This window comes from Myotis nattereri, assembly GCF_964212035.1.
Source record: "Myotis nattereri genome assembly, chromosome: 11".
Lineage (NCBI taxonomy): Eukaryota > Metazoa > Chordata > Mammalia > Chiroptera > Vespertilionidae > Myotis > Myotis nattereri.
Genome location: NC_138086.1, coordinates 3,684,465 through 3,704,610, shown reverse-complemented (window position 1 = coordinate 3,704,610; position 20,146 = coordinate 3,684,465). Strand labels below are relative to the sequence as shown.

General features: G+C 46.7%; 1 protein-coding gene across 1 annotated transcript in view; it reads left to right on the top strand.

Annotated features, from left to right (window-relative positions):
* Window positions 1-4,987: 4,987 nt before the first annotated feature.
* The window catches only part of RBM33 (RNA binding motif protein 33), a 121,884-nt gene continuing 106,725 nt past the window's right edge, over window positions 4,988-20,146 (top strand). The window contains exon 1 of the mRNA XM_081101872.1: window positions 4,988-5,388. Within this exon, the coding sequence (XP_080957998.1) occupies window positions 5,346-5,388 (43 nt within the window). The 5' untranslated portion in view covers window positions 4,988-5,345. The remainder of the gene's footprint in view (window positions 5,389-20,146) is intronic.

Sequence of the window (20,146 nt, the reverse complement as noted above, 5' to 3'; positions counted from 1 at the left end):
TTTCTGTTAAATGGCATTTAAATACATAAAATAAATATCAAAAATATAAATCTTTTTTTTACTATGGTTGCAAATATCAAAAAAAAATTATGACTATTTCTATATGTGACACGGCACCAGAGTTAAGTTAGGGTTTTTCAAAATTTTGACACGCCGAGCTCAAAAGGTTCACCATCACTGTTCTAGAAGGAATGGGACAATAAGTTTCTCTCTTTTTAAAAAGCCCAGCAGGACTTGAAATCTTCCTCAAGTTCTCAAAGCTCAGGGAGCTGCGTAGTGTCTGCACGTGCTGGTCCACGCCAGCGCCTCAGAAACAATAGTGTCTCCCCTTCACGTGCAAGTGAGGAAACTAAGGCCCATAAAAGGCACCCCCAAATGCTCGGGGCAACCGTGTGGCTTCCTGAGATTTGGGATTAGCCACAATGATAAACAAAAGCGTAATATTTCAGTTGCAATAACGCATGGCCCGATTTCTCCGCCCGAACAACAGTCAATACTTGAGGAATAAAATGCATGGGTGTTGTTGGAACCACAGTGCCGGCTTGGAGTGTGGCATATTCAGTCGGTGGCTGGCTCTGGAACTTCTTTCAATAGAATGTGTTTTCAGGGCCTGGTCTCGCAGACTCATTCTGGGGCTGTGCTGTTCTCACGTGATCACGCAGAGCTGCTGGCGGAGGCCAGAGCGGGGTTCCCTGGGCGGGAGTGGCGCCTCATTCACATTTGCACCTCCGCTGCCCAGATGCCCACGGGCGGGGCTTGAATCCTGTGTTGCTGTCTACTTCCCAACACCATGCCTGTAAGCAGGAGACATCGACCTTTCTCCCTTCCTCTCCCTCAGCCCCACTCCTGCCATCGGCACAAATACAGCGCCTGGGACCATGTCCTCCTAACCCACTCCGTCTGTGCTCCCTGAGCTGGACTGTACCCCCTCCGGTGGGATCCCTTCCTCCCTCTGCCCAGGTGTCCCTTACCCTAGCTGCCAGCCCACAGCCCCCCCCTGTTTGGCTGACACCCCCTGGGGGCAGCTGTCTTGCAGGGCGTGGGTCTATGCCTCTGGTCTGGGCCAGCATGCACCCCCCCCCCCCCACCTCCCCACCTGTCCTGTCAGCACTGGTACCTCCCAATGGCTTGAAGACCCGATTATGAAACAAAGTTTGGAAGAAAGGGAAGCTAGAGGGCTTTCCGGTCACTGTGTGATCCCTTCTTGATTTCTCACTCCCATCTCTTATTTCCTAAAATATTTCGTATATTGTTGAGTAATTCCCGTATCTGAGGTCCTTGGGTGGCCAATGTAGAGTTTGTACTTTTTGACTCAATTATCACGGTTTCTTCCCTTGCGTATGAAAAACGTGGGAGCATCATTTGAGGAAGTTCTTCCAGAATCTCGGGCTTAATCTGCGAGCCCATGTTCATCTTCTCTCCCCCTAATAGGGGCCAAGAACGCACTTCCTATCCACACTGCTGATGGGCACCTTGCCTTAGGGAAGCCCTGCCTCTCTTATCTGCTCACTGCTTATTGCTCAGCGTCTTGCTTTTTTTTTTTTCTTGCTCCCTTGAAATTTTAATGTCTAAAACCCAGTAATACAACCACCACAAGTGTTCTCTGCAGAATCTGTTTTGTAGCAGGAGGGAGGGGCCCTAGAATTTCCAGTTCATCATATTGACAGAAGAGGAAAGCTTCTGTCTTCACTTTTAACTAAAAACAAAGCTGAGCTGTTACATTTTCACTAGGATCTGTATGAGATCCTAAGTGCTCACTCAGGGGTCTACTCAGGTCTAGCATTGACACTCATATAATGCCACACGTGGCACAGCTTCATTTAGGAAGATGGAGAAAGTCCCTCAGTGCAGTATCAGACGCTCTTTGCTGCAGTCCATACACGTGTGCATGAGCTCCCCACACGTGAACTGTTACTTGGCACCCAAAGTGGAACTTGGGTGTGAACTGTGTCCAGCACCGCGGGGGTGAACCTGAGGAGGGGGGTGAAAGATGAAAGAAAACACACAAGAGAACACAGCTGGGGCGGGGTGGGGGTGGGGGGCGGTCACTGTGCCTGGATGAGGAAACAGTGACACAGCCTGTAAGCAGAAGCTTTACTTTATAGTCAGATCACACAAAGCAAAACAAGGGCAGATGTTTACAATGTTCTTTCCAGTTTTAAATCTGCTTCTTTCCTATTGTTGCCATTCTCTGAACGCTATCAAGCCTTGTTTTGGCAGCACTTGCTGCACCCCCCACAGCCCACATCCCTTAGCTACATGAGGACTGCAGGGTCGGACTATAAGGTCAAGCTTACAACCATAGCCTTTTGGCTATACTTGTGCTGGGACGACTTTGCCCTCCAAGCTGGGACTTGTATGTGGCTTTGCCACAAGTCGGTCTGAGGCTTGAACCTGTCCAAACGCTGTAGCCGCTCTCCACAAGGTGCAAGAAGATGAGGGTGTGGGAGCTGCTCTGGCTTAGAAACCCTTCGCGCCTGGGGACCAATATCTCTTGTAATAGTTACCTGTGTTTATTAGCTCTCCACACTCAGGTAAAGAGAGCCTAAGGTTATGGCTTCCTGACAGATGTCTAGAGATTATTCATCCCTCTGCAGCCAGCAGCAGTTAACCAGCCAGAGGGCACTTGTGACACTGTGTTACTGAGTAACACAGTTGGCATCCCACCTTTTTCAGGTTTCTAGAACAAGGCAGAAAGTCTACTCAAAGTGGTATTTGTCTGTAGAGAAGATAGACGGGTTCATTAAACCTTTACTCACAGTAATTTATCAAGATCTTCAAATATTTGGTGTCCAGGCTTAAACATTTTTCCAATGGGTGTTGGATCAAAAAAGTTTAGAGACTCTATCTAGTCTTAGAGAAATTTAGTTTCAGGTGGTTTGTAACTGAGATACATGTCTTTCCAGAAGTATAATATGGCTACAAAGTATCCATATTATGAGATTGTTGCAGCTTTGTGAATTTATTTTTTTTTGAAGCATCCTTCTCAAAATCACCAGTGGAACTATACTGGAAAATACCTTGAGGTAGAAATTCCGTCCTGGATGAAAAAAAAAAAAAGTGATTAGGTATGTAAGCCATTTTAAATCTGGGTGTGTTAGCCCTGGCCAGCGGGAATCAGTTGGTTGGGCATTGTCCAGTGCACCAAAAGGCCGCCCATTCGATTCCCAGTTAGGGCACATACCCAGGTTTTGGGTTAGATACCCTGCCAGAGGCATCACTCTCAATCTGATGTTTGTTTTTTTCTCTCTCCCCCTTCCTTTCTCTCTCAAAAAATCAATAATGATAAAAATCTAGATGTGTTCATGTGCTTTGTGATGGAGAGTTATTTGACTTTGCTTGCCAAGCATATTGTTTATTTTTTTGCATCAATTACATGCAGTTGAGTCAAAGTTGTTTGTAAACTTTTATTTTTTAGGTATTACATTAGTTATAAAACAAGGAATGTTTATTTTGTTCAAGCATTGTATTATGACAAATTTGAAACATATATAAAAGTTGAAAAAGTTTTAAAGTAAACATTGGTTTGGCCATCAAGATTCTACCGTTAACTTTTTTTTTCTTGGGGGGGGGGCACTGTACTCTATTTCCTGAAATTCCTTTAAATGTATCTGCTACCCAGCACAAACGGAATGTGTTCGATTTGGAACTGCTTGCCCATGATATATTCCTTCTTAATTGAATGTTTGAAAAAGATTGATTTTAAAAAGTTTAAACATTTAAACTTCTTTAAAATTTTTTAATTTGTTGGAGTGACATTGGTTAATAAAATTGCCTGGGTTCCAAGTACACAATTCTACGATACATCATCTGCATATTGGTGCCCGCCACCCACATTTTCTTCCTTCCGCCATGTATTTGACTCCCTTCATCCCGTACTACTGCCCCCACCATTGTTCCCTCTGGTAACCACAATACTGTTGGCGGTGTCTGAGTTTTCATTTGTTCCGTTGTTGCTACCATTCACCTCTGATTACACTGCTTCCTCACCTGCCCATCTCTATACATCCAGGAGCCTTTCCCCTGCAGCGACTGCTGCAATTGTTACTAACTGGGATGAATACCCCCGGTTCATGCCTACCCACGCTGCCTATTCTCTCTCGTGTTGTCAGAGCCATCCTTCTAAAACACAAATCCTACAAGTAACTTCTGCTGTTAGAACCGTTCTGTACGCCACAGCTTCCGACAATGCCTCTGGCCCTTCCAGGCCTTCCCAGCTTATCCCAACACTCGGCCGCCGCGGGGTCCGCTTCCGGATCTCAGCCACACAAGCCACTCGACAGCTGAGCCTCTGTTCGGTCTTCTCCCTACGTAAAATTACCCGTTCCTTTCCCCATCTCCCCCACCACGACTGCTTTGGAATCAATGTTTGCAGTCTGTATTTGAAGATCCCATGACATCCTCCCCTCCTCGCGCCAAACGCTAACCACCAGGCAGCCTCTTTGGACGCCTGATCCCAGTAGCTTTCAGCCTTCCCTGATCACTGCCTTGGCCCCCAATACCCTTTACTCCAGGCCACTTATGACTGATTCGTTTTATGAGCTTTTCGCTGCTCAGAAATGCAGACTCCGGCTCTTCTTTAAACCCCGGTACCTAAACGAGTCTCAGGGCAGCACCCAGAGCTGGGCTCCGTGCACCCAGTCCGCGCACCTGCCCCAACGCAGACCCCGGCTGCGCGCGCGCGGCGGCGGGCCCAGCAGTGCGCATGCGCGGGCACGCGGCCCTGCAGACCGAGGGAGCCCGAGACTATGCGCTCCCTTCCGCGTCAGCTCGGCCAGTTACTCCCGCCCCGGCTCCCCGCCTCCCTGTTCAAACACTGACACTAAACTCGGGCCCCACCGAGGCGCGCACGGCCTGCTCGCTCCCACTGTCCACGGGAGATCCACTTGCCGTAAAGCACGGCGCGGCACCTGCTGCAAAGCGCTTACGACAGAACCTGGGACCAAAGTACGACCGGCAGCCGCTCCCGCCCCCGCTTCAAACGTTTGGGTTTGTGGAGCCGAGCGGGGTGGCCGCCAGCCCGTTCTTGTTCCGCACTCGGCCTCGGCCTCTCGGAGGAGGCTCGGAGGCGCCGCGGCCTCTGAGGGCCCTACCCGCACACACCCCCGCCCCCGCCCCCGCCCCCGCCCCCGCGGCGCGCCTTCCGGCCGCCATCCTCCCGGCGTGCACCGCGGCGGCGGCGAGGCGGCGGCCATGTTACGGTAGTTTGTTGTTTTCTCCCCGCGGAGGAGCAGGGCCAGCGACCGGATCCGCCTCGCTCGCCGCGTCCCCGTTCCGGCCCGCCGGCCCCGGCCCCGGCCCCCAGCTGGCGCGCGGGGCGAGGCGGAAGCGGGCGTCGCAGCAGCATGGCGGCCGCGCTGGGAGCGGGCGGAGGAGCCGGCGCCGCAGGTACGTGAGCCGCTCGTCCTGGCCAGCCGCGTCCGGCCGCATCCCCGTGGCCCCCGCGGGCCCCACCGCTGCCGCGCCCGCACGGAGCGCAGGCCGGGGAGCGGGCGAGGGCCGGCCTGTCGCGGGAGGCGAGGGATCGCCGCCGGGGCCCTGGCGCGTCGGGTAGGTGTGGAGCCCCGAAGGCCACCCCAGCCGTGTTTCCCGTGGACCCCTCGCCCGTGCGGTGAAAACCTGTTAGCGGCTCGCGTGGCTGCGCGCACGGAGGGAGCGGGACCCGTGCGCATTACCGGGCCGCGCGTCTCGCTCGGAGGCGGAAGTGCCTGACGGGACCTCACACCTCAACGCCGCTCTCTGGCGAAATTACGTTGTGTTGATTGAGGGGTTTAGTGTTTGCTTTTTAATACGGATCAAGTCTGTGGAGAGACTTTTAGGGCTGATGGGAAGTTTGACAGACTCGGGAGGCGCGGTCGTCATGGAAACAGTGACACCCACTCGTGTCGATCAGAGCCTTCTTCGGCCGTGTCACTGTCATCCGCCTGGAGTTTTGGCCGAAATGTCAAAACCTTTGGCGGATGTGACCTGCAGTTTGCCACTTCGATGCTAGGTCTTTCTTTTTCTTTTTTCTTTTTTCGTGTTTGATCTTTCGAGCTGAACTTTGAAATACATGGTTTACCTTCTTGGCGACCTTCTGGGGCTCAGAATGGTGTATTTGCTGTCATTTTCGGGGTGCGGTTGGGGAACATCCGGTCAGTACGTCTTGTTGGGGTGTCCTCACGTTTCTCATTTTTAGCTGGCGTGTTCGTGAATGACAGTGACTGTAATCCACAGATGGAAGGCTCTCGGAAGCCCGACCCCAGAAAGTTAGTTTCCGCACATCCCGCCCCACCCCCGCCCGGCTGCAGCTTTAGTTCTGTGTCAAGTATGTCCACCTACTTACTGCTCCTGTGCCTCCCTCCCCACTGTTCTCTGGCTCCTGGGTTTTCTTCGGACATTTACTCCGTTTTATAATGTTACTTAGTTATCTTTTTCTTTATAACCTTCCTTTCCTGGTAGTCTGTGAGCCCCACGAGGACCCGAGTGCAGCCTATCTGTTAGGAGCCCTGTGTTTCACGTCTCCGTGGGGACTGTTGAGCAAGTATTTGCCACGTGGATGAATTGGAGAATGAATGCTTTTTTTACGAGCCCCTTTGCTCTTTTCTGTGTACATTTACAGCTCTGTGGTCTGACAGTAAGACTGGAACCAGGTAGCATTCTGCTGTCCCTTTGTCCATTTAAGGGTTAGGCCCTGCGAGCTTCGGGAGTCTACAGTAGGTGAGCCCCCAGTAGGTGGGCACCATTTGGACCCACTGTTGTTTAACCGTTTCAGTTTTATACTTTTTCACTGCTTTAGAAAACATTGCACCGAACATTTATAGACACGTCTTGGTGTGCTTAAACCAATATTTCTGGAGGATAGATACTGCTTCAAGTGGAAATTACATATGTTTACAATTTTGATAGCTATTGCCAGGTTGTCCTCAAAAACGCTGGTACCTTTAGTAATGTATGAGAGTACCCCATTTCCCATACACTTTCTAAGAGTTTATTACTATATTTTTTATAATCTTGAGAGAGAAAAATAGCTTCAACGTTGTAACTTATATTTCCTTTTGTGTCTAGTGAAATTATGTTTTCATACATTGTATTTATTTTTCTGCCTGCTTGTATCATTTGTATTTTTTTATTGTGTGGTTGATCTCTCTCATTGTTTTAAATAATTTTTTGTATATTTTAATGGTTTTTTTCCGTAATAGTGTCGCCACGCCTACAGTTCCTGTATGCTTTAGTATTTTATGCTCCTTTGCTGCTTTATTATTATTTTTTTAAATTTAACTTTTATTCCATACTAGAGGCCCGGTGCACGAAATTTGTGCACTGGTGTGTGTGTGTGTGTGTGTGTGTGTGTGTCCCTCAGCCCAGCCTGCACCCTCTCCAATCTGGGACCCCTTGGGCTATGTCTGAGTGCCAGTTTAGGCCCAACCCCTTAAACTGGCAGTCAGACATCCCTCTCACAATCGGGGACTGCTGGCTCCCAATTGCTCGCCTGCCTGCCTGGTTGCCCCTAACTGCTTCTGCCTGCCAGCCTGATCACCCCCTAACCACTCCCCTGACAGCCTGATTGACGCCTAATTGCTCTCCTGCTGGCCTGGTCACCCCCAGCTGCCCTCCCCTGCAGGCCTAGTCACCCCCAACTGCCCTCCCCTGCTGGCCTGATTGCCCCCAACTGCCCTCCCCTGCAGGCCTGGTCCCCCCCAACTGCCCTCCCCTGCAGGCCCGGTCCCCCCCAACTGCCCTCCCCTGCAGGCCCGGTCCCCCCCAACTGCCCTCCCCTGCAGGCCCGGTCCCCCCCAACTGGCCCCCCCCCCCGCTGGTCTGATCACCCACAACTGCCCTCCCCTGCTGGCCATCTTGTGACCACATGTAGGTGGCCATCTTGTGTGAGGGTGTGATGGCCAATTTGCATATTACCTCTTTATTATATAGGATGAGACTTTATTTTGGGTATGGTGTGAATTTGGGGCTTCTCACAGTTGTAATATGATTTTTTGAATTCTCCATCTTATCCATCTTTTTTACATGTTAAATTACTGTTTATAATAAATTTTTAAAAATTATTGCTTCATTTTTTGTGTATTAAATAGCATGTTCTTTTAAAGAAATTTCTTTAAAATTGTTCTTACAATATAAAAAAATGAACTTCTGAATCTTCATGTTCTGTAAATAATTCTGAAATTTTTATTAGGATCTCATTGTATTTATTAACATAACTTGGGAACGATTGGTATTTTTACCATATGGGTTCTTTCATCCAGCAATGAGAATGCCTTTGTTAAGTTCTTTTATGCCTGTCAGTCATCTATCACATGCTTATTGAATGTGCCAGGCACTTACCTAAGAGATTGGATGCATACTGAACACACTACACAGAGATTCCTGCCCCAATGGAACTTATAGTAGTACAATTTTCTTTTTATAGTTCTTCTACTTTACTTGTTTAATTCCTAGATATGTTATATTTGTTTTCATTGTGGATGGTATAGTTTTGTTTATCCTATTACTTTCTCAAATTTGTTACTGATCTATAGAAAAGTGTTTTTGTAATTGAATTATATACAACTGGCTTATTAGAATCTTGTTTTAATAGTTTGATGTTTTAGATTTTCTAGTTAGTCATATTTGCAATCTCTTCTCTTCTAATATTTATATCTCATTTCTTTTTCTTATACTTCTTCTAGAAACCTTCATTGTCAAGCCCTCCAATATAATGTTGAATAATATGGATGATGGCAGGTGTCTTTGTCTTGTCATCTTTTTTGACTTAAATGAGCATTCTTTTAATATTGAGTATGGTGTTTGCTGTAGGTTTCTGATATTTTTGTTTAGCTAAGAACATTTGTTTTGTGAGTTGGGTTTTAATTTTATCAGTTGCTTTTTCTGTATTTCTTGAGGTGGTTGATGAGGCCCCTTCTTTTATCTTGCAATATAGAGTAGGGGCCCAATGCACAAAATTCGTGCACTGGGGGGGGGGGGTTTCCTCAGCCCAGCCTGCCCCCTCTTACAGACTGGGAGCCCTCAGAGGATGTCCTACTGATGGTTTAGGCCCGCTCCCTGGGGGGAGCGGGCCTAAACCACAGTTTGGCCTCCCTCTGTGGGAGGTTACCAGGCTGATCAGGGAAGGTGCCAGCCCCATCACCCCGCTACTGCAGCCACTGCCAGCCACAGCAGCCACTGCCAGCCACCGCAACCACTGCCAGCCACCGCAGCCACAGCAGCCACTGCCAGCCACCGCAGCCACCAAGGTGTTTTCATCAACACCGACTCCAGTCCCTTGACCATGAAAAAATGACAAACTTTCTTTAGGCATTTTCAAGATGTGTCTTTCATAGATATGACATTTCTTTCTTTTTTTTTTTTTTTTTTTATCCTCACCTGAGGGTATGTTACCATTGATTTTTAGAGAATGTGGAAGAGAGAGGGACAGACAGAAATATCAATGTGAGAGGGACACTTTGATTGGTTGCCTCCTGCATGAGCCCTGACCTGGGCCCCGGCCAGGGAGGAGCCTGTAACCTAGGTATATGCCCTTGATCAGAATCGAACCCGGACCCTGCGGTCGGCAGGCCGAGGCTCTATCCACTGAGCCAAACCGGCTAGGGCAGGATATGACATTTCTTAGCCCCTCCAGTCGCAGACCTTCGTTTTTTCCTCCAGGAGTGAGGTGGAAAAACCCAGGTCACCTTCTTGGATTCTTATAACCCAAGTTACCAAGAACACTGCAAGTGGTGCCGTATAGGGAGCTTAGCCAATGCGCGGTCAGAAAAGGTGTTTATGCTTCAAATGGTTTGACGCAGTGGATAGAGCATCTGCCTGCAGACTGATGGGTCCCAGGTTTGATTCCTGTTAAGGGCATGTACCTTGGTTGGGGGCACATCCCCAGTGGTGAGTGTGCAGGAGGCAGCTGATCAGTGTTTCTCTCTCATCGATGTTCCTGACAGTCTATCCCTCTCCCCTCTTCTCTGTAAGAAATCATAAAATATATTTTTTAAAGAAAAGAAAAGGTGTTTCCTCTGCAGCCCATGCACAGAGAATCCCCTGCGTTGTGTCCACTGGGCTAGGGGCGTGTCTGGCCGGCCGCCGGGGGCACACCCCCAAGCCCGGCGGCCGCGTGTTCGCTGTGTCCGTGGGCTGGGGGACATGGATCTGGCGGACACGGCACGCAGCAGCTGCTGGGGACACATCCCCAAGCCTGGCGGCTCTGCATTTGCTGTGTCCACCAGGCTGGACCCAGGCCGCTTGGCGCGGCCGCTTGCGCTTGGCACCCTGGCCGCTTGTCCCAGGACCCAGCCCACTTGGCCACCCCGGCCACTTGTCCCGGGACCCAGCCCGCTTGGCGCCCCCGGCTGCTTGTCCCAGGACCTGGCCTGCTTGGTGTCCCGGGATCCGGGTTGCTTGGTGCGGGTGCACACACAAGCGGCCGCGGGGTGGGAACATGTGGCGGAAGTTCCCGCCCCGTGGCCGCTTGTGCTTGGCGCCCCTGGCTGCTTGTCCCGGGACAGACCCGGGTTGCTTGGCGCCGGTGCCCGTAGGCCACTCCTGGCCAGGGCGTTCTGTGACCCCGGCCGCTCAGGGAGTACGCGTGGGCCTACAGGCTCAGAGTGGCCTGGGTCCTGAGGATGTTCCCAGGACCCAGGCCACTTGGTGCCCGCATATACAAATTAACCCGCCATCTTTGTCGGGTTAATTTGCATACTCACGCCTAATTGGCTGGTGGGCGTCGTGGAGGGATGGTCAGTTTACATCTTTCTCTTTTATTATATAGGATATATTGATTTTCAATGTTGAACCAGCCTTGCATTCTTGGATTCAAAACCTTGTGCTGCATATTTTATTCTTTTACTGTATTGTTGATTTTACTTTAGGATTCATTTATGATTGTAAAAGATCATTATAGTTGTCTTCCTTTGTATTTGTGCACATGTGCTATCCTATTTTTTACAAGATAAGTGGCTTCCTAGAATGAGTTGTGAAGCTTTCTGGGGCAGTGTAAAAATCTCTTTATTAAATGTTGGAAGAACTCTAGTCTGCAAAGCCAGTTTGGTCTGGTGCCTCTTTAAGTTACTTTTCAGTTCCTTCTGTTTTTGGTTAGTTTAGCTTTTTACATTCACTGGTCATTCTGATACATTTTTCTGGAAAAATTATCCCTTGTTATATATTTTCAAATTAATTAACATAAAGTAAAACGCTCAGCTTTCTAAGAATGGGTGCGTGAAGGTAAATTTTTTGAGACCCGTGTATTATGAACAAATTCTATATAACCTTTTCAGTCGAATGATGATTTGTTAGATCTATAATTGTAGATTTGAATGCATTTTCCGTAGATTTTTGGTTGTATTACCATACATGTTCTGTCTTCCATTTCTGCTCTTGAGAATTTCTGATGACAGTTCTTTATTTCTGATGATGATTTTCCTTTCCTCCCGTGTTCCAAAATGTCATTGGCATAGGTCTTTTGTCTTTATTGTGCCATGCATTTAGTTAACACTTTAGCCTGGAAATATGCATCCTTCAATTCAGTTCTGCGGAATTTTCTTCTTATTGTTTTTCTGCTTTTCATCTCCTCTGTTCTTACCTTCTGAAACTCTTACTATTGGAATTTGACTTTGTTTATTTAAAAAACAAGAATAGTGGGCAGTTCCTTGAGATTCTTTCGGAAGGATAGGTACCTTGGTAGTTGATAAAGTCAAGCAAAAGACTGGAGAAAGGAGGCACCCACAGTCTTTTCTCCCAGGCAGGCTCTGTGGTGCCACTCCCTCATGGTTATTTTTCATATAAGTGCAGGAGCCTTCTTTCTGTTTGGCCAGATGCTGTACATCTTCAGTTGACTTAGCTGTGGTAAATTTGGGTCCACTAGTCTAGATATTTTGATATTTTCTTTCTTTTTTGAGAGAAAATGGAACTCTATACTTACAGTTCTGTTTTTAAAATATTGGCAATTAAGTTGATTAACTTAAAAACCCCCACATAATTCAAAGACACATGTGTCTTGTAGGCCACCAGATTGCAGCCTGTACGTTAGAACGATTCTGTCTGCGTGATTTAGTAGGTACCATGTGTGAGTGATCTTCCTACCTACATTTGAGGAAGACCTGGTTGCCCCGTAATATTTCGACATAGGAAATCAGAGCTGTGTTCTAAGGTTGCTTGCTAAGTAAGTTCAAGAGCTCTGTATTGGTACACCTGAGTGGAAGTCTGGGTTTGCTTGTTTACTAACTGGTTAGTCTTAGTTTTCACATCTGTAAAAGGAAGATTTGGGATGGATTAAGCAAATGTGAAAATGCTAGCTTGCTGGAGGAGAATGGACCTGTGTGCAGCTGTGCAGTAGTGCCGGCTTATTTGGGTTTTATCAGTCAGGACAACAGAAGCTGTGCTGTACATTCCAGGTATGGAGGGCTTTACTACAGGAATCAGAGCCTCTACAACTCTTGGCAGGGCTGGAGGTGCAGTGCTCAGGAAACCCTTCTCTGTTTCTGTCAGTCTGATACAAGAACCTTGCCTGGAAGCCCTGTGACTGAGTCTGCAGCACTGGAGGAGCTGACATTTGATGCTATTGAGACTTGAGAAGCCACCCCTATCACAGCTCCTACAAGCCCAGATGCAGCACATGGTTTCCAAGAGCTCCCTGACCTCTGAGAACCTTTTGTCGCCTGTGTGTGCCCTGCCTCTGTCTCCCGAGAACAGCTGTGACGATTGTGACTCAAGCCTCCTAGGAGTGCCTTGCCTGGCAGACTGTAACTCAGAGGCAGCAGGGAAGGCTTCTAGGAAGTGCATTAATGACATTCTCCTCTGCACCTGGGGAGAGCCCAGTGCCCACAGCATGCACCACAATCACTCTATCTGTGGAAGGAAGAAAGATTGCTGGAAGGGCTTTGTCCCTTTCTTTGACATTTCTTAAACGTAGTGGCTGGTCCTTTAGAAAGATTCGTTTTCTTCTTCTTATATATTTTTATTGATTTCAGAGAGGCAGGGAGAGGGAGAGCGATAGAAACATCAATGATGAGAGAGAATCATTGATCAGCTTCCTCCTGCACGCCTCCTACTGGGGATCGAGCCCACAACCCAGGCATGTGCCCTTTACTGGAATCAAACCCAGGCTGACTGCTCTGTCCACTGAACAAAACCAGCTAGGGCTAGAAGGATTAATTTTGTTTTAAATATATATTTTATTGATTTTTTTTTTTCACAGAGGGGAAGGAAGAGAGAGTTAGAAACATCGATGAGAGAGAAACATCGATCAGCTGCCTCCTGCACGCCTCCTACTGGGGATGTGCCCGCAACCAAGGTACATGCCCTTGACCGGAATCGAACCTGGGACTCCTCAGTCCGCAGGCCGACGCTCTATCCACTGAGCCAAACCGGTTAGGGCTAGAAGGATTAATTTTTTAAAAAGAGGGATGGGTGTCATTTCCTGTAGATTCTAAGTCATGATGGGAACACCCAGTTGGCCAAGCTCAGGCAGGCTACTGGTCCTCTTCCAGGCCGCCAAGGATGATTGAGAACTCAAGGGTCCGGGTTTGATAGCTTCCATGTTGGGAGGCAGAACCTTGCTATCTGTCAGGACTTGTCAGCTATTGATTTCCCAACACCAGAAGAGGAAAGTCAGTCGCAAGACAAACAAATGGCCTTGTGCACTACACTGTGTAAACAAAATACTAAGTTCATATTAGGAGAACCTGTCCAGGGGCCCTATAAGATTTTAAAACAATGAGGATACATTATTTTTCAAGCAACATGATATAGGTGTGGGCTCTTTGTGAACATTTTGCTTGGCTACTCAGAATTTCATGTAAAACTGTAAGGCTAATATGCTCATTTTCTAAGTTCTCGAACATTACCCTGATCCTTTTTTCTAGTTACTGTTTAAATAAAGGGTCTGGGTTTCCTTACCAGTAAAATACTGAGTTTTGACTTCGATAGTGATTCACAATACGTGAGAATGGCATTGAGGTAAAAAAAAAAAAAGAGATTGAGAACTTTTAAGTATATTTTTTAATTTTCATAGAGGAAAAGGAGAGGGAGAGAGATAGAAACATTAGTGATGAGAGAGAATCATTGATTGGCTGCTTCCTGCACGCCTCCTACTGGGGATTGAGCCCACAACCCGGGCATGTGCCTTTGACCAGAATTGAATCCAGGACCCCTCAGTCCACAGGCTGATGGCTCTATCCACTGAGCCAGCTAGGGTAGGAGGTTGAGAACTTTTAGAGCAGTGATTTTTTTTAACTGGTGTGCTGCAAGAATTTTTAAAACATGCAGTGCCTCTTTAATCAGAGGCACTGACCTCTTTTCCCTGAGATTGTCAAATTAAAAAAAAAATGACAACAGCTAACACAACAATAGCTGTGTGGTGTGAATGCCCTGTCTTGAACCATAAATATGTGGGTCATATAACAGAGTTGCGTCTTATTGATCACGTTGCATAATAAGGTTGCATTTGATCAGTTAATTCTTGGCATCAGAAATCCTTATATACAAGTATAGGCATCTGATTTGTTAAAAAGTCACCTTGGAGCAAAAAGGGTAGGTAATTATTTTTTTAAGTAAATCAACAGTATACCTATTTTTGTCAGATGGGCAAAAATAATATTTTTTGGTGTGCTTCAGTATTTTAGTAATTAGTTTTTGTAACCTTCAGATGAAAAAGGTTGAAAATCACTGAACCAGTGCAGAGGTTGGCAAACTTTGTAAAGGCCCAAAGTGGGCTCTGTGGATCACATGGCTTCTATTGCAATTCCTCTACCTGTGTAGCTTGCAAGCAGCTGTAGACAATGTGTAGTTGAATTGGCACGCCATGTTCCAGTAAACACTTATGTACATAAACAGACAGTAGCCAAATTTGGCCAAAAACAGGTGGCCAGGTCTGTAGTTAGCTGACCCTTGGACTAGACAATTGCTAGAACTCTGTTCCAAGCTAATATTCCATAAGCTTCTAATCTAAGTTCCAGGTTCCTGGAAAAGGTGAGGAAATAGAATTCTAAGGAAGTTGTGTTAATTATAGATACACACCTAATTGACTCCCTTATTAAAACCATGTCTAGGGTAGGTTAAGCCTTAGGAGGAGAGTCTGCAGACAAGGGCACTGGCACTCCTGTCCTGCTCAGCACTCTTCCCCTGACGTCAGGGATGTGCTCCTCTCCCTTTAGAACAGTGGTTCTCAACCTTCCTAATGCTGCGACCCTTTAATACAGTTCCTCACGTTGTGACCCCCAACCATAAAATTATTTTCGTTACTCCTTCATAACTGTAATTTTGCTACTGTTATGAATTGTAATGTAAATATTTGATATGCAGGATGTATTTGGGCGACCCCTGTGAAAGGGTCATTTGACCGCCAAAGGGGTCGCGACCCACCGGTTGAGAAACGCTGCTTTAGAACATTGAGCTAATGTGGACAGTTTGTTCTCATGCTTCTGCTCAGTGTGACAGACAGGAAAGAAGGACTTGTCTATATTCTAGAGGAGAACAGATGAGAAATGACTGCAGAAGATGTAATAAGAATAAAAAGGCACAGGATTCTTGTCTTAGTTTCTTAGGATTTGAGTCATGACTCTTTCCATACCCATTTCACATTCCATATTCTGGGAGAGAGAAAAGATGCTCTTGCTTTTGCATCGTTAGGTGTGGTCTTTTGTTTGCATTATATGCCTTTGTCCAAGCACAAGGTTGCCCACATTTACCATCATTCCTAACTTCTTTTGGAAATTGTTTTCCTCTTCCAACTTGCTGTAGTAATATCTCACTGGGTTACCTTTACAATTTTTCCTGTTTACTCTGTCTGGAGATGAGATTGCTCTCTTCTTCAGAAAATACTAGGTGTACCGGTTAATAATGCAGATTTTGTAATCAAAGAAAACACGATAATTTCAAGAGAAACATCAAAAGTGCTTTATTCAAAGTAATGTCCATCGCTAGCTACACATTTCCCCCATCTTTCAGATAATTTGTGGATACCTCCCAATAGAACTTCTCTTGTTTTGAGGCAAACCATTCATAGAATCAATTTTCCACTTCTTCATATGTTTTGAAGTGCTGCTTAGAAAGTGCGTGTGCCATCGATCAAAACAAGTGGTAATTTGAAGGAGCAAGGTCTGGTGAATACAGCGGGTGGGTTAATACTTCCCAGGCAAGATCTTTTAACGTGTCTTTAACTGGTTTTGAAGTGTGTGATGGTGCGTCATCATGAAGCAAAATTACTATGCCATGTCTTGTGGCACATTCTGGTTGTTTCACGATCAAAGTGTGGTTTAAATTGATTATTTGTTGTCGGTAGCGATCAGCAGTAACGGTTTCACCTGGTTTTAGAAGCTCATAATTCACCACACCTTCCTGATCCCACCAAACGCAGAGCATTGTCTTCTTTCCAAAGCGATTTGGCCTTGCAGTCGATGTTGATGGTTGACCTGGATCAACTCATGATTTTGTGCGTTTGGGATTCTCAAAATAATCCACTTTTCATCGCCAGCCACAATTCGATGCAAAAAAGACTTTATTTTGTGCCATTGAAGCAACGTTTTACTGATGACTTTTCGGTTTTCCATTTGTCTTTTGTTCAGTTGATGTGGCACCCATTTTCCTTCCTTTAAAATCTTTTCCATTGCCTGTAAACGATCAGAAATTGTTTGCTGAGCAACGTTTAATCTTTCTGCAAGTTGTTTTTGAGTTTGACACGCACCTTCACCCAATAATGCTTGTAACTGTTGGTCTTCAAACTTTTCCGGTTGACCTGGACGTTCTTTGTCTTTCACATGGAAATCATCACTTTTAAAGCGTGTAAACCAGCGTCACAAGTATCTTGAGATGGAGCATGTTCACCATAAGCTTCCCGAAGGATACGATAACTTTTTCTCAAAATAAAGTAATGAATTAAAACTTCCCGCAAATGCTCTTTTTTTGACATGAAATTCGACATTTTTAAGTGTAAAAATATCTATGATGTTAACACTTGCAGCAAATTTGACATATGAAGTTTTGAAGCTTGCTGTCAATACAACAAAATAGCATACATATCAGATCGCATAAATATCAACATATGTGTAACTCCATCTATTGAAAAAAATCCACATTATTATCTGGTACACCTAGTAGAGGCCTCCACTTGCCTTTATTTTTTTTGTATATATACTAGAGGCCCGGTGCATGAAATTTGTGCACAGGCGGGGGGGGGCACTTCCTCAGCCCAGCCTGCACCTTCTCCAGTCTGGGTCCCCTTGGGGGATGTCTGACTGCCTCTCACAATCTGGGACCACTGGCTCCTAATGGCTCGCTTGTTTGCCTGCCTGATTTCCCCTAACCCCTCTGTCTGCCTGCCTGATTGCCCCTAACCACCTCTGCCTGCTCCCCTGCTGGCTTGATCGCCCCTAACCTCCTCTTCCTCGCCTCGTACCCGGGACCCAGGATTCCCTTCTCCGGCCAGTCTCAGGCACTTGGGACCCAGGCTTCCCTCCCTCTGCCTGGCCGCAGTCACCCAGAACCCGGGCCGGCTTCACCCGGGCCGGCCACAGCTGCTGGGGACTGTGGGCGGGCGGCATCCTGGGCCACAGCCACAGGTGCCCGGGACCGTGGGGCAGGCGGCTTGTCCCTCTCCCGGGCCACAGACCCAGACGCTGGCGCCCAGGACCGCGGGGTGGGCAGCTTGTCACTCTCCTGGACTGCAGAAGCTGGTGCCTGGGACCATAGGGACCATAGGGCATGCGGCTTCTCTCTCTCCCAGGCCACAGCCCCAGACGCTGGCGCCCAGGACCGCGGGGTGGGCAGCTTGTCACTCTCCTGGACTGCAGAAGCTGGTGCCTGGGACCACAGGGACCATAGGGCATGCGGCTTCTCTCTCTCCCGGGGCGTAGCCCCAGCCGCTGGCGCCCGGGACCATGGGGTGGGTGGCTTGTCCCTCTCGTGGGCCACGGCCCCAGCCTCTGGCGCCCGGGACTGTGGTGCGGGCAGCTTGTCCCTCTCCCAGCCGCAGCCTGGCTGGTCCCATTCCTCTCTGGAGAGCTCATTTGTGCCTCCTGGTCCCCATTCCTCTCTGGAGAGCTCATTTGTGCCTCCTGGTCCCCATTCCTCTCTGGAGAGCTCATTTGTGCCTGGCTGGTCCCATTCCTCTCTCCCCAATGTTGAGTGAGCAGTTAACGGCGTGATGGCATGAGGGCGTGATGACCATTTGCATATTAGCTCTTTATTATATAGGATTTTTATTGATTTCAGAGAGGAGAGAGATGGAGAAACATCAAGGATGAGAGAGAATCATTGACCAGCTGCCTTCTGCATGCCCCCCACTGGAGATTGAGCCCGCAACCCAGGCACCTGCCCTGACCGGGAATCAAACCATGACCTCCTGGTTCATAGGTTGATGCTCAACCACTGAGCCACACCAGTTGGGCTCCATTTGCCTTTTCAATACAGACTTCTTTCTGCCTTCCAATAAGAGTCGGGATTCCAAGCTCAGAGTCCCAGCTCTTTGCCTTTTAAGCCCTTGATTCCCAGTAGTTATTCCTACTTATTTCATCCTCTTCTGGGATCACTTTCCCCCTCAGTGTGTATACCTACACATGGTCACCTTGCTCCCACGTTAATCCCCTTCAACAGCTATTCCAGCTCCCTGCGTTCCCAGCCAGAGCTGCCTGCATAAAGCAATCATGTCTTGGTCCTGATCACGTCCCTCCTTATTTTCCATCTTCTTTACTGTCCTGCTCTATTTTCCCCAATAAATACCTTAAGTTAGATTACATACGTATATATTGGGGTTATTGTTTGTCTCCGCCCCTTAGACTATAACCTACTCAAGGGTAGAGATTTTTGTTATCTTGGACATCCCTGTATGCCAAGTATGTAGGACAATGCCTGAAATACATTCAGTGGTTCTCAACCTTCCCAATGCCGTGACCCTTTAATACAGTTCCTCATGTTGTGGTGACCCCCAACCATAAAATTATTTTCGTTGCTACTTCATAACTGTAATTTTGCTACTGTTATGAATCGTAAATATCTGATATGCAGGATGTATTTTCAGGGGTCGCGACCCACAGGTTGCTTAAGAGCTGAAGAAATAATTGTCGAATAAATGAAGTTACAGGATTCATGGCCTCAGTTCTAGCCTTGGTTTTTGTTGCTTAATTTTCACTTCCTTATTTTGGAATAATTTTATAGCCAATTTTTAAGGACATGTTATGGGGTCTTTCTTTTGGAGAAGTATTTATTTTAATTATTTTTGCATGATCCTGGCTTCTAATTTTGACTTTTGTGGGATTTAACTCATTCTAGGAAGTATTTATGTGACAATATGGCAGTTAAGCTTTACTTCTGGAGGGTCTGCTCTGATTGATAGCAGTTGACTGGGTCCACAAGGATTCCCACCCTAGCTGTCTGTCAGAATTACTGGGAAGCTTTAAAACAAACATTAGAGTCCACTGAATCAGATTAGGCTAGGAGCAAGGGTTGTTCATTTTCAAGCAGTGTTTGTCAGTGATCGTTATTAGGAGCTAGCTTGGCGTAAGGGTTTTCTGGCTTCAGCAAAATTGGGTGCTGTAATTTAAGCAATATCTGTCAAGGGTGATTGTGACTAAGTATTAATTCCTTCACATTGTGTAGTAATATGAAGCCATGAGCAAAACTTTTTGTTCATGTTTTAATAGATAGGGAATGCTCCTGTATTCAGGAAGTATATGATTTGGTGGAGGAAGGGAAAGGAACATAGAAACCCTTTAGAAAGTATGAAATATGTGGTATTGACTGAAAGTCCAGCAGGAGGTAGAAGGGAAAGCAGTGAAAATAGCTGTTTTGATTCTGTTTGCTTTTCTCACAGGTCATACTTTGGCTGCTTGTCAGAATAGCCCAGAGGCATATTTTGTTTGACCTGCAGATTAAAAAAACAACTTGAATTAGTTGCTTGCATTTTGCAGTTAGGAAAATATTTCCAGTCATAAATTTTCCTCCATCATCCTGTGCTCATTTGTCTCAAAGTCTTTTCTCATTTCCCTAATTATTTCTTTGATCTGTTAGTTGATGAAGTGTGTGCTGTTTAATTTCCATGTATTTGTGAATTTTCTGGTTTTTATTTTATTTCTAGTTTTATTTTACAAACTATGCTTTGCATGATTTTAATTTTTAAAAAATTTATGAAGAATTATTTTATGGCCTAACATGCATGCTGCACATTGTTCCGTGTTCA